Genomic DNA, 23,845 nt, shown 5'->3' with positions numbered 1-23,845 from the left:
TTCTTACTCCACCTTATTGGTCATACAGGCTTTAGCTCAACTGCCTACTGGGAGACTGACTTCTCACCCTCAGAGATCATATCTTCAATTTGACAGCAACCAAATAAGACAACAAATCAAAGGAGTATTACTTATACATGAGCTTTACTCTTTATGTGAGCTGCAGCTAACTTGAGTAAAATAAAAATGATGTTTCTAAACAAGTTCTCATTCCATAAAAACTTCTATCTTGCAGACATCTCAAATGTAGAATACAAGGAAATATTCACAGCAGAGGAAAAGAAACTGTAATAGGAAACAGGTTACAGCTGTTGTAAAACTAAAAACCAAACAACAAAACCCAAACCAAAAACCAGGGGGAAAAAATGGGAGGGGAATGAGGGAGGTGAAAAAGAGAAAAAAGCCTCAGCTCTGCATTTGAGGAATATTAAGTACATGTTACAGCTAGAAGGGGAATCACAGAAGGAAGAAATTCCCAGAGGTATCATATTAGTCTAAGTAGATGTATGAACAGACACCCCCCTAAAGCTTAGCTATTTGCCAAAACCATATCAGTACATGAAAACATAAACGTAGTTCTGGCTTTAATCACTCATACCATGCTTAGTGCTTACACAGAGGCTATAAAAGTGTAAGAAATGCTACAACATGAAGGTTATACAGAACCCAAAACACATAAAGGTAGGCTTGACATGGCGGTGATTTCTTAAGAACCTTCCATGACCCTGGGGACAGAAACTCTGTGGCCAGGCAGGTGCTACAACTGATCACCCTGCCTGTATGGAATGAAAACAAATTAGGGTGGTAACATAGAGACAAAGTAGTGCTAAAAATAATTTCTTCAAAAGCAAGATCAGCTGCACATTTGTTCTATAAAATAACATATGAACACAACCAATATGGCAACAATAATGTTTAAATATGACATTTATGGTTCAACTCAAAAAAACAAATTAGCGTAATTCTGATTGCTGTAAAACTGGACAAAGATGAAGTCAAAAACATGATAATAAATATAACAGCTTTGCAGTTTGGGGTTTTATGGTGGGTTTTTTGGGGGGGGAGGATTTTGCATTTTTTGAGTGGGGTTTCATGTTGGGTTGGTTTTTTTGGGGGTAGGGGTAGAGGGTGGGGGTGGGGCTCCAATTGGAGATAGAAATCAATTGCAGTGAAGTAATTAAAGAAGGAGGAGGAAAAATAGACTCAAGCTGACCACAACAGTCACCAGCAGTTTCTCCAGGCTTCAAGGCAGAGAACAACTATGAGAAGTGACATGAAACAGAGTATTTCTATTCACTTTTTTTAGACAGTTTTGCCTAAGAAGAAAAGCCAAGCAGTGAGCATCAGAAACAACAATGGAACTAAGTCATTGTCTAACTCATGCTAAATATCATGCTTGAGACAAGGAAGAATATGCATTGCAGATCTTGAAAAGCCAAAAGAAAACTGATCAGTTGAAAGTGAAAAAACAATAGGTTATTCTGGCAGCAAAATATCTGACAGATCCATTGTGATTATGCTGCAGCAATTAAAGGCAGGGCAGGCAAAAATGGATTATGTTAAAATGTGTAAAGACTTGGTGAGAATTTAAGTGATAGAGTGAGCAGAAAGATCAACAGTTTGCTGCTATAGACAAAGCAGCAACAGAATATGTGTTTACTGCTTAGATGAAAACCAAGCCAAAAGTGACATTAAGAATATAACACAAGTGGGGAAGATAACAGTGTCCAAGCTGTTGAAAATGGTTTGAAGTGTGAGGAAACAAAAAAATTGCAAGTTCCACTTTAACTATCTTGAATTCTAGTTGACAGTTACCTCCTATCATATAACAGTCCAAGGCAACAGAGAGGTAGATTTCCTAAATCAGAAAGGCTCTTTCAGTTCTGCGTCTGCCAAAGATGTCAAACACAAACACAAAAATGGGTACAGCAGATGGAGCAAAGCACAGACTAGGAAAGCAGACTTCTCACTATCAAGGGTGAAGAAATTATCTTCAGACTTCTAAAAAAAACCCCACCCCTATAATAGGTTACAGAAGCAGAAAACAGATAAAGCAGGGAGCCTTGAAGGATCTTCACAGGAATTCTGACATTAAAACCAAAGACTGCTGACTGAGCAATACCATCAACACATCATTTGTAGCACTAAAAGATCGCACATAAAGAGATCAATGAGCAGAAAAAAAATCTTCTAAAAGAAGCTTACAGTAAATACTATCAGGTAAGTTGCACTGAGCATGGGAACAATTACAAAGACTAGCTACATCAATACGTTAGTTGAAAAATGAATTTTCTTAGTTCTGATCTGTGTTCAGGTTCAGCCAGATAAATCTACAACTAAATTGGCCTGACATTTCACAATACCATGAAGTTCGCATTCTGCTGAGTCTATCAGAATAGTCTAGCAAGCCAAAAGGCCTGGGTATGTGCTAAAACTCATGTAACCTCTTCTAGTCAGCTCTGAAAATACCTACCCAGTACATTCACAAGTACACTGCAGACAGACAACATCTAATCATCCAGCCATAACAGTCAATTCTCTAAAAATATTGACTGAATCAAAGATACTGTTAACTATCAAAACCCACTCTTTATCTGCTTTCTCTTTTTCAAGTCATTCTCAAAAAAATTAACAAACAAACAAAAAAGGTAAGATTTGAACTGTTTACACATTATTAAAAAAGCCAAACCTACAGCACATCAACCAATTCTCTAGTCTTAGGAGAATGTTCTAAAGCTCTGTTCAGCCACAGAGCTGGGGGAGCAGTATCAGTGGTAAAGGTTTAAGCATCTTTGTTTCTTTCAAAGACTAATTACAAATTATGTAAAACCCAAATATTACAAAGACTTAATTTTGTATTTATGCAGTCCAAAGTTGCCTGTCCCTTCAGTATTAAGATACATTTTTAACTTTTTCTTTTCTACCTGCCTGCTTCCCATAAAGCTAAATATTTTGTGAACCTTTTAAATGCTGAAGTCGTGTTGCACCTGAAGACACAAAACGTGCATGAGACAACCGGCTAAGTCAAAGGGATACGAGGGTTCAACCAGGGAGTCAAACTCCAGCTCAAATCTACCGGCCAAACACAGTACGAGCATTTAATTCTCCTGATTTGTTCCAATAAGCAGGTGGTGCAAAAGCATGTTGATAGCAAAAAGGAAGCCCAAGGAAATAGCCAGTGTGCCAATCCCCCAGAAAAGCACAGGATTACTTTGACAGGGCTTCCATAATGCATGTGCTTTTTTCCTCCAGCCTTCATTAACAGAAATTATTAAATGACCATGTGGTTTTTGTCACAAAACAAGCACATCCAAAACCTCAGTTGGATCAGTCCCACTGACTTCAGGAACAGAATTCAATAGAATTTGTGCAGAAACTTCTTGGATCTTTGCATTTCATGCATTTCTTAGCGTTCAAAATTATATGGCAGCCTTCTGCATAAAAAAATACCAAAGGTTGCTATCTCATCTAGCCTAATGCAACAAGGCCTCTATCAGGAATCACTCTGTGTTGATAGGCAACTGAGAAATAAGCCATTAACTATGCCTCAAAAAATAAGTATCAAAAGAGCCTCTGCACAAAAGCACACACACTGCCAGACCCATGGGGACCCAAACCACTACCTTACAAACTCACATAAGCAAATCTGGTACATTCACACACATTTTTACTGCAGCATTTTTCTTATCCAAAGAAAGAGTTTCAGTAGAAGATGATGATGATTCCCAGGCGCTCAGCTATAACTCTGTGGACACCTGGCATTCTCTGGGACTAGGAATAAGCCCAAGCTTTGGGTGCCCAACAAGAAGAGCCTGAAAGGACTAAAATGAGATGGCTCGATGATTGCCCTAAGAGAGACAAAGTATTGCCAAAGCCCAGGAAACTCATTCAAAGAAATAAGTTGGAAAGCTTCACTAAATCATTCCAGTCTACTTGGGTAATACAGTCAAGCAAATGAGTAAGAAGTTATATCAAGAGCTCTAAATGAATAATGTGAGGAAGCAAAACAGCTGCAGAAGTCCAAGCATATTTTCAAAGTGCTTTTTCATGACAGAACTTTCTTTTGTATACAGACAGTTCTTCCCCCCTTGACAAGCAATTCACACAACATATTTTCATTATGTATGTTGTACACATCTCTCTAGTGAAAAATAAATACATAAACAAACAAACAAATAAATAAAACACAAATTGTCCTTTTTTTCTTCAGGCTTTTTTTCTTTGAAGGAGCAGGAGACCAAGCAAGGACTGTAAAAGTTGGAGAAATTATTTTTGGTTAAAAAAGACCTCGCTAAGAGTCCCACCTCACAGCTACCATTTCAGTGAGGAGCTTAGCTATGTATTTAGGAACAGCGTCCTGCACTAGGCACTGCCATGTCGAGTAAGGAATTCCACAGCCAAGACTCTTCAGAGCTTGCCATTGGTATGCCAAACCAGGATATAAGAGGGTAAATGTCCACACAGGACTGTGTGGTGACATTTTAAATAAAACCAAATTGTTTGTTTCCAGAACTGGGATTAGTGTAACTGAACAGTACCATTCCACAGCATTAAATGGTCAAAGCCAAAACTGGCCAGAAAGTCAGGCACAAAGAAAAAAAGTTTTCCTCCCAATCCTTATTTTATTTGTACAGATGAAAAATCGACATTTTCCATGCCTGCACCATTGATCTCTAAGACACTGTCTGCCAAATGATATATACTTTATGGGGAAAGAGCCCAAAAGCTAAAGCAAAGGCAGAACCTAAAATACATTAACTGATACTTCTTCATACCAGTGATTCCTCCCCCCTGCTCTTCTATATGTTGCATTGCAATGCTTATATACTGTTTTACTGCAGTGATTTATTTTCTACTGCTGTAAGGCACAGTAACTCTGACAAACTTCATTCTAAATCTCAGTTTTACTTGACCAATTCAGTTTGCAATATTTATGAGTATTCCACAGTTATCTGCCCAAAAATCTCGCTTTTAGAAGCAGCAGTATCATTCAAGGCAGCTATTTGCATACACAGGACATTCACAGACATCTAGGTAACAGTAATACCATGACTACATTACATTTTGCAAAGATAAGGAAGCTGCCTAGAGACAGATAGAGCAAGGAATCAGAAGTAGAAATTTCCCTTCCGAATCACCAGCTATCTTAGATCACATAAATTTGATTGATGCCTTGTACCTACTTTGAGGCTTACTGGTCTCAGTAGACTAATACAAACATTACTGTTGCAAAAACACATTCCTGTTAGAAATTACAACGACCAAATGTGTGTAAATATCTCTACATACCCCAGTCAGTGGAACTGTCAGTGAAGAGATGTAGGCAGCTCAGAAAAAGACACTTGTTTTGATGTATTTTGCCTAACCAAAACCCCACCTTAGCATTATAGTGAGGCTGAAATATAGCACTTCCTCCCATTTTCATTTTTCACTTTCTGTCTTCCTTTTAATATTGGTATGAATGAAACACAGTTTGCAGAATGCTATTTCTGAATCGAAATTATTAGCCCCGAAGCTGCTGCATAGGAGAAATCTGTGCTTAAGCTATTTTGTACTAGCTGTGGAAAGGCCTGAATATGAAGTTCAGATACACAATATGAAACTCAGTACAACATAGCCAAACAAACCTTTAAAAGTCGTACAGTTCTCTTACCTCTCAGAAATGAAACTTCACGCTTTAATACAAATATTCAAACTGCTTGTATTTTTTATCCTTTTGAGTTAGCCTACAAGTATTTTGTTAAGGTAAAGGCAAGTAGCATAGACACAGAAAATGGGTTAATCACTGTAAGCTCCTAGCACACTTCCAGTGTAGGAGAGTATAACTTAACTATAAGAAGGCAAATAAAGACAGTTTAGCTAACTGGTAGGCCCCTTTAACGTATTTTTAACTAAACCTATTTCATTTATATATAAAAAATGGTGCCACAGTTGGGGGTTCGGTGCCATAATAAGGGGTTTGGGTATTTAGAACACGGGACTCGATTTGGGAGGCCAGGTCTATTGGAGGCTGATGGAACTAGTCTTGACAATGAAGGGGAAGAGCGGTTTTGGTAGGAGGCTTGTCAGCCTGGTCAAGAAAGCTTTAAACTAGATGTGCTGGGGGAGTGGGACATCATCCCAGCACTCCCAGGCAGTTGGCGGCACCTATAATAAATGCTTGAAACAATGTAGAGATATTTCAGCCGCTCCAGCCAATGAGCTGGCTCTATTTGGAGCTCAGCTCAGATGCCTCTATACAAATGTCCATAGTATGGGGAACAAACAAGAGGAATTAGAGATGTGTGCACCTCTATGGGGGTATGATATAATAAGTATCATAGAAAAATGGTGGGATGGCTCCTATGACTGGAGTGTTGGAATGGAAGGTTACAGGCTCTTTAGAAAAGACAGGCAGGGAGGGGGAGTTGCTATTTATGTTCGGGATAGGCTGGAGAGTATGGATCTATCTTTGGGGACAGGTGAGCAGTCAACAGAGAGTTTGTGGGTCAGGGTCAAAGGGAGAACAGCAATGGGGAACATTACTGTGGGATTCTGCTACAGACCACATGATCAGGAGGATTCTGTGGAGGAAGCTCTTTATAGAGAGATAGGAAGAGCTTCATGCTCACAAGCCCTTGCTCTCATGGGGGACTTCAATCACCCTGATATCTGCTGCAGGGATGGTACAGCCCAGCACAAACAATCCAGGAGGTTCCTTGATTGTGTGGAAAACAACTTTCCTCCAGGAACCTAAGGAGCAGGTTAGGAAAGCTAAGGCCCAGTTAGAATTAAATCTGGCAAGGGATGTGAAAGATAACAGGAAGGGATTCTATAGCTACATTGTAAATAAAAGAGACTAGGGACAACACAGGCCCTCTCCAGAAGCTATCGGGAGAATTGGCTACCTTGGATTTGGAGAAGGCTGAGGTTATTAATGACTTCTTTGCCTCAGTCTTCCCCCTCAAGTGCTCTGACCACACCACCCAAGTCTTGGAAGGGAGACTCAGGGACTGAGAAAATGAAGACCTTGTGCCCACTGCAGGAGAAGATCTGTCTTGAGACCATCTTAGGAACCTGAATGTGCACAAGTCCATGGGCCCTGATGAAATCCATCTGTGGGTTCTGAAGGAGCTGGCGAATGAAGTTGCAAAGCCACTGGCCATCATATTTGAAAAATCATGGCAGTCAGGTGAAGTTCCCGATGATTGGAAAAAGGGAAATATAACCCCCATTTTCAAGAAGGGGAAAATGATGACTCAGGCAACTACAGACCAGTCAGTCTCACCTCTGTGCCTGGCAAAATCTTGGAGCAGATTCTCCTGGAAGGCATGCTAGGGCACATGAAAAACAACAAGGTGTTTGGTGACAGCCAGCATGGCTTTACTAAGGGGAAATCCTGCCTGACCAATTTGGTGGCCTTCTATGATGGGGCCACGGAACTGATGGACAGGGGCAGAGCAGTTTGGGCAGACCAGTTGACATCTTCTACCTGGACTTCTGCAAAGCATTTGGCACTGTCCCACACGACATCCTTGTCTCTAAAGTGGAGAGACATCAGTTTGATGGATGGACCACTTGGTGAATAAAGAACAGACTGGATGGCCGCATGCAAAGAGTTGTGGTCAAAGGCTCAGGGTCCGGCTGGAGACCAGTAATGAGTGATGCCCATAAGGGACTGGTGTTGGGACTGGTCTTGTTTAACACCTTTGTCAGTGACACGGACAGTTTGATTGAGTGCGCCCTCAGCAAGTTTGCCGATGACACTGAGCTGTGTGGTTCCATTGATATGCTAGGGGGAAGGAATGCCATCCAGAGGGACCTCAACACGCTTGTGAGGTGGGCTGATGCCAACCTTATGAAGTTTAACCATGACAAGTGCAAGGTCCTACACCTGGGTTGGAGCAATCCCAGGCACAGCTACAGGTTGGGCAGAGAAGAGATTCAGAGCAGCCCTGTGGACTTGGGGAGGTTGGTTGATGAGAAAATGAACATGAGCCGGCTTCAGTGTGTGCTCACAGCCCAGAAAGCCAACCGTATCCTGGGCTGCATCAAAAGGAGCATGACCAGCAGGTCAAAGGAGGTGATCCTGCCCCTCTACTCTGCTCTCATGAGACCTCACTTGGAGTATTGTGTGCAGTTCTGGTGTCCTCAACATAAAAAGGACATGGAACTCTTAGAACAAGTCCAGAGGAGGGCCACGAGGATGATCAGGGGACTGGAGCACCTCCTGTATGAAGACAGGCCGAGAAAGTTGGGGCTGTTCAGCCTAGAGGAGAGAAGGCTGCATGGAAACCTCATAGCAGCCTTCCAGTATCTGAAAGGGGGCTATAGGGATGCTGAGGAGGGACTCTTCATTAGGGATTGTAGTGACAGGATAAGGGGTAACGGGTTAAAACTAAAACAGCAGAGGTTTAGATTGGATATGAGGAAGAAGTTCTTTACTGTAAGGGTGGTGAGGTGCTGGAGTGGGTTGCCCAGGGAGGTTGTGAATGGTCCGTCCCTGGCAGTGTTCAAGGGCAGGCTGGACAGAGCCTTGGGTGACATGGTTTAGTGTGAGGTGTCCCTGCCCATGGCAGAGGGGTTGGAACTAGATGATCTTGAGGTCCTTTCCAACCCTAACTATTCTATGATTCTAAAAGAAATTTCAGACCACACTTAAAACAGTATTTATATTAGTGGCGCAGAGATTAAGAAAAGCCATCACTGGAAAAAAACTTGTTATTGGAATATTTATAACAGTTTGAAATAGGAAACAAATTTAAAGCAGTAGTACCTAAAGAAAATGCTTGCTCAATCTTGTAAAGAGTTAAGCCCTTTCATTATTGTCATCATAAAGTCCCCTCATTATTCTCATTTTGATTACATCATGCAAAACATCCAAACTAAAAAAAAAATCCAAACTACAAACATGGTTTTGTACCAGAAATACAAGGAGCAGTGGCATATTCACTTCCCACTGAAGTGGTGAGCTTTGGTGGTAGTTTATTCTTTTGACTTTTTTGTTTACTATAATGTTTTCTATTATTATCAGTGCAGGAGCAGCATACGGACATGAATAATATGTATCACAGCTGAGATGTCACATAACTACCCTGTGGTGAAGTTAACACAATTGAACACATGTTCATATCTCAGCTATTTCCTGTTCACAGTCTAAAACGTTAATCTAAACTGCAGGTAGACTTGCTGCAGCTTATGAAGTACAGTTGGCTTCGCTATGAAATATTAGATTGTGAAAGAGCAGAGAAGTGATTCAGCTACAGCTGAGTACTAATTAGAGGAGCAAGCACCCTCCAGCAGAAGCAGAGAGTATGTGATGCATGAAGAGAGATGCAGGGAAGAGCAGAGAAAACACTTTAAATTGCTGCATCCTTTTTGTTCAGTCACTGTGACTAAGAAACCTGACTCTACCTCTCAGTGGTGCAAATGAAAACCAGGACAGTACTTCTTTCTCAAGTATGGTTAGTATACTGTAAGTACAGTGTATAGTAAAAGGACAGACACTTCTTGCACTGTACTAACAGGGGAGTATAAACTTAGAATAGAGAACTCTATGAGGAGCTACATGGAATGCCTGCAACTGACCTCCATATTCTTCATACTGAAGATGCTACAAAAATGCAAGAAAGAATGTTAACTGCAGCTCAGCTTTACCTTGCCAGAACTGGAACACTCCTTCCACTTTGCCTTCTCCTTCACAAAGGAAGCTTACAATTCAGCTAAACAATAATAAAAGTAGTATCCTAAAAAGGTATGTGGTATAAACCAGCAAGCATTAATTTAATCACAAACAGAACAACAGAAAGTCTACAAAAAGGAGACGGCCTCTAAACCCTCCAATTATTCCTCTGCCTTCTGAGAATAAATATAGAGTAAAAGGCCTTCATCCACTTAGTATCTCAAAAAAGGAATAGACAAAGTCCAAAAGAAAAGCTAGGAATCATCAAATTACCAAAGAGTCTTGACATAGATGACAGAACTTAACCTCCACAGGCACTGACAGATTAGAGGAACTATTCTGATTTACATGCAATTCTGGCAAATCTTTAGTTACAGATTCAGAACTATCAGATTCAGATTATCTTTATTAAAATAAAATGCTGAAGGATGCTGCCATTAGGAACTGAAATGCAGCAGAAATGATAGCCCTTAATAATGTTACCATGAATAGAAGACTATGCAAAAAGCCCCAAATTCCCAACAAGCCATGAGGCTGAACCCCACAACAGACATGGATATTTTCAGATAGCAATTTACAATAAACTAAAGATAAGAGAGAAGAATTTTGAGAGCACTCCAGAACAGTCCATGCAATCATGAGAAAAATCTATTTTATGACACAGTAAAGATTAATCTTGACTTTCACAAACTCTTAAAAATAAGCAAACAATAAAAATATCCAGAAGACCTTTTCTTCCTCATGAATCAAAACCTGGAAAATTTCCATTTATAGTATAAGACCAGCATAAGTTCATAAGATATTAATAAACCTCATGGAATGCATTTAAGTTAATGGCAGTTAGCTCAGATTTCTTCTTCCTTTCAAAGCATACCTGGAACATAGCGATTAATTTCAACTGACACTAACATTATCTGTAACAGCACTGTTAAATGACTAAGGAAGAAAAAGAAATGCAGTTATTTTTCCAATTTACTTTTAGTAAAGATTTGTTAAAAATTATTTTGACTGATGAAAAAAAAAATCAAGGCTGCAAAGCATTGTCTGGAACTGTGACTACTAAGTTAAAAAAATTAATTCCATAACTTGCTGATTTTTCATAATCTTGAACTCATTTGTTTGCAAGATCTTCCCGGAAGTAATTTTTCTTTCTCAATACACTGCCTTTGAGATGAGTATCAGTATGACTAGCCACCCTCTGTTTTATAGAGGTCTGCATTATTAGTTATCTTATGCTCCCTCTACTGACTCTATCAGAAATGTCCTAAAAATCCGGTAAAATGCTTCTCCGAAAGAACAATTTAGGACTTGATATAATACTGCAATGAATTAAAAAGTCAAAAAGTACAATTCTGTGGAGTGCAAAATCCTTGTGAAAGTCAGAATAGAACATGTGTTTTCTACTTCTAAGAAAGAAGCCTTAGAAAATGAATTCTTCCTCCAGTATCCAGTATTTTTATTTACTTCTACACAAACATTTATGATACTTTTAGAAAAGTTCTTCATAATGTTTCAAGAAGTTTATATTTACATGGAAAAAAAGAACTTCAAATTTCCATGTTTTCCATAGCTCTTGGCAGTATTTCTTTATAAACTCTGCTGCTCATTTGAACCCACAAAATCTACCAGAAGACTTCTGTTGTACTGTGACATGAACAGTAATCTACTACCAGTGTGACATGAGCACTGCATTTACTTTTCATAATTTGAAAATAACTCATGAAGTGACCAATAGGATACAATCTAAATACATCAGGGAAAGTTCCCCATAGTTTAGAAACGACTTAAGGACTCTGTATACTATTCTACTATCTTGTAAGGTGAATGATATTCAGGATGGCTTACTGTTTTGTTGTTCTTTTACTGAAGAAAAATGAGTCATCTATTGTGTTGGTTTGGGGTCTTTTTAATAAAACATCTCCTTTAACAAGGGTAATACTGGAATGTCTCTATTCCATAAACTGCAATACATTATAAGTTTTTTTGTTGATAGAGCTAGCAAAAGCTATTAAACTAACTTTGTTGTATATCAGAAACAAGTGATTTCATACAATAATGATTTCTACATCCTGATATACCATAAAACTAAGACTTTTTCATTACAGACACTGAACGTGAACAGAGTTAAAAATCAGAAAACCATGATGAAATACAACTCCTTATTTCCTACACAGACCTCTATTCCACTGACCATTAGCAAAATCTAGGTACTTACCAGATCAATCAGACTCTCCTGGATCCTGTTCAGTGTGGTGCGTAATCTGCTGCTACTGAGACCCAGTCCTGTTGATTCAAACTAGAAGAAATAAACACTATTTAAGTTGTGAAAACTCCTTGGTTTAAACCTTACAGTTCAAATTGATGCATCCAGCAGCGATATAGCAGATCTTTGGTATGTAAAGACTGGCTACAATTTACTTATGTTAAGGTTTTAGCACATAATCACAACCACACAAAAAGAAAAGAAAATCAACAGAGGACATGGCACTCAGTACTGTACTAGTGTGAAGAATGACCCAAGTATCCTTCATGAAGATGACAGCTTACCATTCATACCAATAAACAAGAAGTATTCTTTACTGTTCTAATTCTGTATTTGGGTGCAGGACTCTAGATTTTCTCACTGTGGCTATGAGTCCAGAATGGCACACCACAATGCCCCCAGACTTGCAGGCACACCACAACCAAGCCGAATGGACATGACCTTTCTCAAGCTATAACATTTCTTGTAATTCCTTATTAAATATCTAACTTGCATATGCAAAATTATATCAATTATTAAAACATTATCACAAAATTATACCAATTTATAAAACATTAGTACTTAATGCTTATAAAGATCTACCTGAGAAATGTGCCATCTTCATGTTCACTGCTCAGAAGTATTATGGAGCAGATGTTCAGCTGGGGTAAATCAACAGAGTTACATCGATTTCCCAGTAAATGCAATGAATTATACCAGCTTAGGGTCTGATTTGACATGCATAATTATTGTACCTACTTACCTTCTACTTTCAGTTAAAAAAACCCAACAACCAAAACCCAAAAACCTAAAACTAAGAACAAACTAACACAACAAAGAAGGTGGAAATGGACAGCTTACAAACACACATTGTGTCAAGAATATGTAAGCATTTGAATACAGTTCTGGTATGTGATTCACACCAAAAGGCAATTTACTGAACAATATTTGGAGCACTGCTGTAGACTGCGTTATTAGGCTTCCTTTCCTTTCAGTGCACTGAAGCAGGGAAGGAAGTGCTTGAGTTCATGATATCTCCTCCATTCCTTCTAAACACAAAATGGTATAATCTAGGTCCTCATTTAGTGTACCTAACATTTCTGACTTAAGATGTTCATCTGCCCCAATGCATCCTATATATTCAGTGAAAATTTACATCTGGGCCAAATTCCAATTGGAGTGCACTCTGCTGAAATCTAGAACATGATCATAAATCACTATCCTACTGTCTACATTTGATAAAAAGAAGTGTTCATGCCCTTGATTTTTGCTCAGGTGAAGCGAGCTTTTTTACAAAATTAGTTTATATTTTTCTTCACATTTAACTATAGAAATACCAATTCTGAACTGCCTGTATTTTGCAGATATATGGGTGAAAAAGAAAATAACTTTTTTCCCCTTTAAAAAACACATCCTTAATTCTCCAAACAATCTTTTTTCCTCCTTAATGTCATACAGCAATTTTTCAGGATAAGGCCATAAGGAGTGCAAATAGAAGACTGGTTACTTTCCCTGTTAAGGTAAGAACAAACAGAAAAATGGAAAAATATATACATATTAAAAAAAATGTATTTGCAAGTTTCAGGCACTAAATTTCATTTTAGGAAATTTACACCTGTACCATCAAAACTACACATCACACACTCCACCACTAATTCCTTCTCTTTCTGGCTTTCAATTACTAACTTTCAATAGCTATCAGAAACTTTAGCTTACTTATTCTATAATGACATCTTTCTTTCTAAAAAATGGTAATGTCATGTTTGAAACATATCTGAAAATAGAAACAAACTTCAATTTCCATAAAACATTACATATGGGGAACTCCAGACTTTTGATGCAACCAGTTATAGCCTGAAGTCAGAACTGTGCATCCATATATATGAGGGAGGAAAAAAACCAACAAGCAACCCAAAAAAAGACTGTTTGCACAAGGACAGAACCTCATGACTTCACATAGAATATGTCAATCATAGAATAGTTAGGATTGGAAAGGACCTCAAGATCATCTAGTTCCAACCCCCCTGCCATGGGCAGGGACACCTCACACTAAACCATATCACCCAAGGCTTCATCCGACCTGGTCTTGAACATTTCCAGGGATGGAGCATTCACCACCTCCCTGGGCAACCCATTCCAGTACCTCACCACCCTAACAGTAAGAATTTCTTCCTTATATCCAGTCTAAACCTCTGCTATTTAAGTTTCAACCCATTATCCCTTGTCCTATCACCACAGTCCCTAATGAAGAGTCCCTCACCAGCATCAATATTACTGCTCTGCTTCACAAAAGTTTCTGCTGTTTCTATATGCAAAATGGTACCTATTTACATTTCATAAACTGATGGCCTAGTAAGGCTAGTAAGCAGAGCATTAGACAGTCCACAGAATAATTTTACTCATCACCAATTCTACATAGTCCTTTATATTTAAATGGCCTTTGGTTTACAAATTACAAATTGTCTTGGCAAAAAAATTAAAACTCACTTCAAATTTATTCTGCTAAGGAAGATTATTCAGCGGCACGTTTATGAATGCCAGACACTTTAGTAAGTAGAGAGTAAATATAGGCAATTCCTATTCATTTCATTTTAGGTTTCTTCATCATTTGAGATAAAGAGGAAAGGCAGCCTTAACTTGCATCCCACAAATTAAGGATTCTGAAACAACAATCCTAGTTACAACGGTGTGTAACTTTTGGTCATGAAGAAAGCCAAACGGTGACTACAAAGGATAATGATTCTAAAGACGTCTGGACAGAGCAATGACTTAGTATCATGACAGGACACAGAGTGCAACATGTGTATTTTTAATCCTTGCTTTTCACTGAATGCACTCCATACAGTAAATCACTCTCTTTATGTGTGTATTAACTCTCACACAGGAGATAAGCAGAATTTTCACAATGAGTTTCAGCCATTTAAGGAAGTTATTCTTTTAAGCGTACTTTTAAGAATCTCACCTGATGCTGTTTTGTAGATAAAAATAAATCAGAAACACTCTCAGTGGTCTAAATCACATACCATCATCCATATCTACTTTCTAAAGGTTTATAAACACTCTGGGGAGTGAGGACATTTAAGCAGCATTACAAGAGGGTTTGTTACATTCACAGACCCTTTGTAAGCATTGTATTTCCCAAGGAAAGTCATCTGTCAAAACAAAAAATAGGCACACTACAAAAACATCACCACCTATCTGCTATAATGTTTACCTGCCTAGCACTGTGCTGTTCTCTGTTAGAAGTAGAGAGTGAGGAACTTGGTATGGGCTTTAAAAACACAAAACAGGAGATGCAAAAATATAAAAACAAATGCAAACCCATGTGAATAGCAGAGCAGCTGACCAAGCCAATGGAAATCATTTATGTTAACAAAAAACAAAGCAAAACAAAAAACCACCCATCTCCTAAACACAAATTGCAAATACATTTGTCCTGCCAAAGAGAACAGCTCAAAACCATTTAGAACCATATGTTGAGTCTGAAAATCCATTACAATTTGCCAACAGATGATGATGAATTTGGAACCCCACAATATTATTACTTGAGGAGTAATTTAGGGGACAAGAGAGAAGATTGTTTCTACACGCAGCTTTTCATAATGCTTTAAGACAATTCTGTTGTAATTTGATCTATGCTATGTACAAACATTGCAAACAAGCATATATTTAAACTACAAAATCACCCAAAACCCCTTGTTTTCATTAATGCAATTAGTTTGATGAAAGAAATACTAGATCTGAAAAAGTGTATTTCAAACCTCTTAAACCTGAGTTACTATTTAACTTTCATGGCCCTCTTCTCTTTCTTTTGCTATTCTTATCTAAGTTAGAGAAATACATGTGGAAAAATTAAAACACCTCATACTCTCTAGGCTCCAAACCATAACCCTCCTTCTGCAAACTGCTCGTTTGCTCCCCACTTTCTGCCACTACTTTTAGGTATTTCACATTGTTTCCCCTCCCTTTCAAAACACTGCTGGAAAAAGAGTACAGAATATATTCAAAACATAATAAGATTCATATCCCAGTGATAATGATACTCCCAGTACTTACTCCCCTTATTGCTGATCTAATCAGCCTTTTCGTAGTCCTGCATTCAAATATATTCTGCTGCCACTAATTTTTTTGTGTGCTACATATTAGGTAGTACTTTAGGTAAAGACATCTCCTCTGTATTCTCATTATGTGTGCACAATGATACTTGAAAATGAATAATGTTTCTACCTACCGTATCATTTCGGCCAAAAAACGTATAGACTGCATACAAATAGTAATCGAAGAGCTGGGACATGAAGTGGATCACATCAAATGCAATTGGTTTCAGAATGTTCATCATCTGCATGTATTTTCCTTAAAAATTAGAGAAGAACAGTTTCCTCAACGTAAGTGATGCAAAGTCAATGCTAAGCTTGACAAATTCAAAACCAGCTTTACAAAGTTTATTATCTAGCCCTGAATATTTATTAATTAAGAATATTAATTAAGAACAACTTAGTAATATTTTAGAGATTGGGAGGTTTACAAACAAAGGTAAATATGATAACTGAGACATCACAAATGACTCGAGACTTCTCTAAATGTGGCTGTTAATCCATATCAAAATGTCTTGAACCATTTTTAGCCTTCTGGTACTAAATTCAAAATATACAACTTTCTGAATCCTCTACAAGTTCCAGCTTCATTTAACCAAAAAAAATAATAATCCCCTAAAGTAAGTCTCTGGCAAATACATAGAGCCACTGAAGATATTATGCATTAGTGTGTATTTATATATGCACATACAGCTATTTTTCAAGCAATATACAAGCACAGTATAAAAATAATATGGCCAAGATTGGATTTTGCCCAATTAGGAATAATATGTTCACCCACTCAAAATAATATGTTTCACATCAGTGACATATAATTTCCTGCTCTCCTTTCTTTTTATCCTGGGGTAAGAAACCCAAATAGTTTCTAGAGGAAGAGACTGACAGAAAACAAGGATGCTGGGACTGTGGCACATCCAGGGAGAAAAATAATTCCTTCTCTTCCTTCTTATTCTCTGTTGTTGTTTGACTTGGGAAAATGAAACTACATAAAATACAAATAAAACAAACAAATAAATAAAACCAACCCAAAACAAAATCAACCAACAAAAAAAAGCCAACTCAGGACCTGCATCTATAGGTTAGCCAAAGCAAAATGATCAGAGGATTTGAACTCAGAAAGACATTTTCTCTAGAGTTCTAGTTCAAAGGTCCTACAGTTTTTAGTTATTTTGTTTTCCAGCACAGAGCATGGCTCTTTTCATAGGGCCATACAAGATGTGTACTTAATGAAAACCCTCATACTGCAGAGACCCTACCTTTCCTGCTGGCTAGCTCAAAAATGGCATACTGCTTGCACTATTAACATCTTGAAAGCAAAGAATAGATAATAAGCTTTGGGTCATTACAGTACTAGGCAGCAATTTCTGAACCAAAATTAATGCAGTCCACCTGGCATATACGATATAGCAGACAATTTAAGAAATTGTCATATTCCAGATATGTTTTGATGTGTTGGAAAAAAAATGAAGGTGCTAAATTAACTTCTTTTTTCCTATAGTCAACAACACTGTTTTTCAAGTTAATGGTATGCCCAGCAAAGTCATTTACTAATCGATACAGAAAATGTTTTAAGCAGGGAGGTTGGAACTAGATGATCTTAAGGCCCATTCCAACCCAAACCATTCTATGATTCTATGATAAGTAGAGAAATTGAGTAACAAAGAAACAAAAATAGCTCTTAGTATTGGGGAAGTTATTTGAATTTGTTTAAGCAATCACTCGAGTAGCTCAGTAAAGATAACATTAACTTGACGAATACATGACATGGCTACATACCTGGTGAGATGATATGGCACTATGGTAAGACTCAAGCAATTACCTGATACTGCCAAGTTTCTATCTAGCTCAAGACCCCCTGCTTGAATATTATGTATCTGTGTCCCAGTTTGCTAACACATGCAAGTATATTTTGGGGTTGTTTTTGAGATTCAACACGGGTTACAATAGTTAATATCTGGCAGTTTTGCCCAATTGTTAACTCTATGTTGAATTATTAATGCCTTTACCCATATTATTATGTACAAACTGAAAAGCAGAATTAATTTCTATTTGTTTTCCAACTGAATGCAGCCCAACATGGAAATTCTGGGAAAGGATAGTACCCTAATCAAAGCAGCTGTCACCTTCATGTGTGCTATCTGAATATTCTGTATTGCCACAGATTGATTTTTTCTACTAATTCTGTGATACACACATTTTTAAACTCTCCTGCAACCCATACATGATACACATACAATGTGTCACATTCCGGGCAGTTGGATTTCCAAGTATCTGTGCAGCTGGCATGAATATTCAAGGTAATCTCTCGGGCAGTATCTCACGCTTTTCCAAAGGGCTGTACACTGTACACACTGCCCAAGTGTTGTCCCTATAAAACTCTCTACGCCAAGAACATTTCTCTATTACTACATCACTCAGCATCTCAACACAACACATGTTCCAAGAACATTTCCTCCTAGTTGCTCTCTCTAACAGGCCAACTTTTAACTTCTATACATTGCTACATATTTGCACTAAAGTTCCTATTTTAGGTGGAAAATGAATACTTGAGAACATTTCCAAACAGCACTCAACAGCCCAAATCTAGAACCCCATCCTAGAAACTTCCAGAAATACTTGAAAACACCACTTAAGAGTTTCTGCAACTCAAAGTAGCTTGACTTTCTAGAGGCTCTCTGTTAACAGCTAAAACTGCAGAACATTTGTCAGATTTCTTTTGAAGTATTATTTCCAGCACTTCTTTTGTCCTTAAAGACAGTAAGTAGAGAGTACTGTCTATCAGACTAATCTATACAAAACTGAAAACTAAAGCCAGAAAAGTAAATAAACACAAAGCCTCCTGAATAATATACATTTGAGTTTTCATATATATGTGGTCATTAGCAAAATTATTTCCTACGGAGTCTCACGATTCCAAATATGCAGCTTCCTACGACATACACTAGGAGCTAACAACACTTTGAAGGAAAAAGTGAAAAGCCCACTGTAATATTGAAAGACTGTATAATTTAAGGGGTTTTAAGTCCCATGCGGTTCTATGCTACGTGACCAATCACTTTTATCAGCTACAAGACTTCTGCTGAGAGATTTGTCAACACCATTGTTACTTTCTTCAGAGTTAACGGGTTTTAAAGGAAGCAAAGTCTAAGTTTCTTTCCCAAAAACATTTGCAACAAAAGTAGAAATAAGGACTGTCATTAAAAAGCCCAATCCGACAAATACCCATTAAACTACTTCTTAAGTCAGAAAGATAGTAATTAAAATACTGATTCACACAATAAATATATCCAATGGCATAGTCATTAGTTAATTCTTGTTGATGTATAGGACCTAGGTCAAAATATTCCACATAAATTTAGCACAGGTTTATACTTCTTTTACATTTTAGTCACCATTCAACAGCTTGATAGGAAAAATGTAACCTTAGAAATGAATCTTATGGTTACTTTGCACTAGAAACAGAGAAATAATTACCTGGATTATTGATTTGAGGGAAAACAAGATAAACTGAACTGTTCACTTGAAATTCAAATCAAACAAAATTATAGCAGCTCCCACTTCAGTTACACACAGCGATTTATTTATGTCATTTATAAATATTAAGTTACACTTCATTTTATTCATCTAGCCTCCATAAACACACGCAGCACACTGGAATAATTCAAAATGGGTTCTGAGCACTGTTATACTCATGAAGTGAGTACTGCTACTTGCATCACATTCCTAAAAAGTGAGGCAACAATTTCTGTTCCTTGACTCAGCAATTTAAATCCACATTTTCAGCTAATTCCAGACTTCCCTTTTTAAACCGAATTTCCTTTTTTTTTTTTTTTCTAATTAAGATCAGGGAGCTGATTCAGATCTACCAAAAGTCCTTCTGAAGCAACATGCAGGAAGCAGGAGTAGCACTGACAAAATGTAGCAAAGCTCTTATTTTTTGAAGCGCCACATCACTAGTCTTACATACATAATCCACTTTGTCCAACTTCATCTAAAAACTAGACCTTTATTCCATACTGGCTGTCTCAGTCTCCTGTGCGGAGGGCAAGCAGAACAAGTGCTAAGATAACTATGCAATGACACGCAGGCAGATATCCAGGACGACCAATAAACTCTATCATCTTCTGGAGTTATCTACAGTTTTCCAGTGATAGCAAAGGGATCCTAGACAACTATCTCAGTTATACTCCATGAAATTAGTGTTAAGTACCATGGTATTTTCCTAGCCAAATATCTGAGACAATGCAAGACAAACTGGAAACTTTGAAAGCATTAGCAGAGTCTTCTGTCAAAAGATGGGCACACTCCACAGCATTCCTGTCTGAAGGGGGAAAATCTAGGGGATTGGATTATGCCTAGATCTCCCACAACCTAGCATCACACCCAGCCAAATCTGTCAAGCAACCACATGCTTATCTTCACATTTAATAGGGACAATTTAAGAGAAAAGGGAGAAAAAAAAATAAAACCAGTCTGGCTAAATAGAGGTATCTTATTTGTTTCTTGTTTCCACAGTCACTAACCATTAAAGAGATGTATCTGATGCCCTTGGAGATGCTGCCTGGAAGAAGTGAATGGCATATTTTTATGCTAAGGGCAAAACTCATGACGAGAGATGAAGGCATCTTCAGCTTCTGTGGCAGAGCTGCAATATGCAGTTTATGTCTAACAGAAACACAGTGTAAAACACCCTGTTTCATTTATGGTATCAAATAGTTGGTATTCTGCAAAAAGAGATACAAATTAAGGTAAAAGTAAGGTGAGGTCATTGTGTATTAGAAACATGAGAAAGTGCAAACACACTAGAAGCAAAGAATTACTAGGACAAGAACAAAGGTGTAAACAGCCCTCTTCGCTCAGGAATTTACATTAAGAGCTAGAAATACCAAAAATCTTGCCAAAACTAAATTTCAAAGACAGTAAAAATCAGTTTTCCAGTTACAGAAGACCAAACTGGGGGGATATGACAGGTCAGAAACTGTAGACAAACAAGATAGCAAAAAACCCAAGAATTAATGTTTTGCCTTAGTTTTCACTACGGGCAATGATACTGAAAGTGAGAAAAGTGCAGAAAAGGGAAAGAGGGTGGCTCATAGAACTGAACTGGCCACTTTCAGCCACACTGAGAATAAGCTGAAAAGACCTTAAAACAGACAAGTTACAGGAGTGAAGGAATCAGGACTTAACAAAAAATGGCTATGAAACCACCAGTCTGGTAATCAGTGTAGTAACATGTATGTGCAGTAAGTGGTCAAGATATGGGCTGTGCAGTAAGTGGTCAAGACATGGGTTGTACAGTTATGACTGAAAACCAGCAAATAAAAGCATATTGAAGAAGAGGAAAAATCCATTGCTTCAATTTTTAGAATACAAAACTTCAGATCAAGTTTTGAAGAAAGTATGGAAATGACAGAAGCAGAAATACAGAGGCAAAATTATGATAAATCATGGATCTCCCAGAAGTGAACTGTAACCTGACTAAGATACATATTCTCGCTAGGGAACCTGGATGATTTTCTAGAGAAAAGACAGTACATGTCACCTATCTGGGATTTAGTGAAAGTATTAATATACAAAAGGGGCTGGAGGTCCTTGATGACTGCTATAATAAAAATTGGATGAAATTCAGTAGTACAAAATTTCAAGCCATGCATTTAGAGACCGATTAATTAAAACCATGCATCTTTCGACTATAAAGTAGCAGCTCATCCCCTGGAAAAAACTGGAAAAGTGGAGGACCTGCTGGCTGTACATGCTCATTACAGATGGACTGAACTGCCAGTACAAAAAGCCTGTGAAAAATCTAAAGAAGTGCAAAAGGGAGGCAGCTTGTGACCAGGATGCTGTGATATAACAGTGATACAATGCAGTGAGATCTCATCCAAAGTACTGCACATGATTTTGGTTAAGTCTATAAGAAGAGCAGAAAAAGAACTGGTAAGAAAGCAGGGGACTTAAGCTTCTGGCAGATAAATACAGAGGATACTAAAAAGCCTGGTACATTTTGTTTAGCAAATCAAAGACGGAGAAGAAACAAGATTGCTTTAAAAACAGCAGAGTAGTATGCAGCAAGAACAAGACAGTCTGTTAAACTTAAAAGTTCATTTTAGTCTAAGATTGAGCAGGGAGAAAATCGGTGGATAATTTCTTTTTTTTTTTTTAACCATTAAGTTGGTAAGACTTCTGGAACAGAATTCCTATTAGAGTGGTGCAAACAAGTGCTACTATTGGTCACTATAGAAACAATATAAAACATCTCCCAACAGCAGAGAAAATGAAAATTAGATGTTATTCCAGGCAGGGAAAAAAAGCACATATATAAACTTTGAAAATAATGTTTAATTTAGGTGTTATGGCAAGAATCCACAAATTTAAAGACTCCTTATGTAGAACTGGAGAACTAGGACTATAGCTCCACCACTTGTACACTGTATTAAGGCACAGGGGCGCAGAGGCAGAGGCTGGGGGAAGACTGAAAAGGTTGTATCTGTTGTGGTTTAGACCCAGCCAGTAACTCAGAACCACTCAGCTATTCACTCACCCCTCCCTTTCCCACCTCTCTGGTGGGATGGGGAGGAGAATCAGAAGAATGTAAACCCCATGGGCTGAGTTAAGAACAGTCTAGTAGCTACAATTATAAAAAGTAAAGTATAGTGATAATAGAAAGAATATCAATAAGAAAATGAAAGATCAGAAAACATAAGTGATGCACGACACAATTGCTCACCACCTGTTCATTGATACCCAGCATGACCTGAGCAGCCATTTGTCCTTCTGGGTAACTTCCACCAGTTTATATACTGGTCATGATGTGCTGTGGTATGGAATACCCCTTTGGCTAGTTCAGGTCAGGTATTTTCTATGTTTCTGCTCCCTCCTGGCTCCTTCTGCCCCTACTCACTGGCAGAGCATGACAGACTGAAAGTTTCTTGATCAAGGTAAGCATTACTTAGCAGCAACTGAAACACTGGTGCATTACCAGCATTGTTCTCAGGCTGAAGCTGAAATACAGCACTGTAGCAGTTACTAGGAAGAAAAATAACTGTTACAGCTGAAACCAGGACAGCATCAAAGTGCAATGTGTGATTTCTAGATTTAATCCTAAATTTTCTTAGAGGAAAACCTTATACTAGAAACAAATCTTTCCAACCTAACTCACAGATCAGTACCAGAAAAATTATGACAGAATAACCTCAATTCTTATTTCAGGTTTGTATTGTAGATGCTCCAAGAGTGAGAAAAAGATGGAATAAAGGTTTAGAAAATTAATTTCTGATTTATATGCTGCACTCTAAGACAGCAAAAGGTACTAACCAAGTATCAGTGCAGTCCCTTTTAAAAACAGCTTACTCTGAAGTGCCACAATCATTTCCAAGCGTATAAACATTAAAAACAAACTTTGTGAATATATCACATACAGAATTCCTGTTTATTCTGCCTAATTTGATAAATTTAGGTAGTTACTTCCCATTCTCTATAAATAAAATGAAAGTCAATAGCAGAAAAATTGCTATTGCACAATTATCTAGATAATAAAATGTTGTTAGACCTAGAATTGGAAGTGACTGTTTTCATAGAAAACTTTCAGCTAGAAAGTGCCTCCAGAGGTCGTGTATTGCAGCCTGCTGCTCAGAGCATATCTCAGGGCATAATGTTGCTCAGCGGCTTGTCCAGTCACATCCTTACCACCTCCAAGGATAGAGATTCCCTAAATTCTCAGGGAATTACTGGAATGTATTCCAGTTACTGAAATTACCAGTATGGGAGGGCAGGTTTTTTTTTTTTTTTAGCTTTCTCCAAGTAGTAAAGATAGATATTCTGGGTGTGGGAATTTGAGTAACAAAAGTG

General features: G+C 37.9%; 1 protein-coding gene across 1 annotated transcript in view; it reads right to left on the bottom strand.

Annotated features, from left to right (window-relative positions):
- The window catches only part of VPS50 (VPS50 subunit of EARP/GARPII complex), an 84,432-nt gene that overhangs the window by 8,942 nt on the left and 51,645 nt on the right, over window positions 1-23,845 (bottom strand). The window contains exons 21-22 of the mRNA XM_005152924.3: window positions 16,135-16,256; window positions 11,877-11,957 (exon numbers count right to left, since the gene is read on the bottom strand). Of these exons, the coding sequence (XP_005152981.1) occupies window positions 11,877-11,957; window positions 16,135-16,256 (203 nt within the window). The remainder of the gene's footprint in view (window positions 1-11,876; window positions 11,958-16,134; window positions 16,257-23,845) is intronic.

The sequence above is a fragment of the Melopsittacus undulatus genome, chromosome 1 (genome assembly GCF_012275295.1).
Source record: "Melopsittacus undulatus isolate bMelUnd1 chromosome 1, bMelUnd1.mat.Z, whole genome shotgun sequence".
In the NCBI taxonomy this organism is placed as follows: domain Eukaryota; kingdom Metazoa; phylum Chordata; class Aves; order Psittaciformes; family Psittaculidae; genus Melopsittacus; species Melopsittacus undulatus.
The sequence above is the reverse complement of the archived record's forward strand: the minus strand, read 5'-3'. Positions and strand labels throughout refer to the sequence as shown.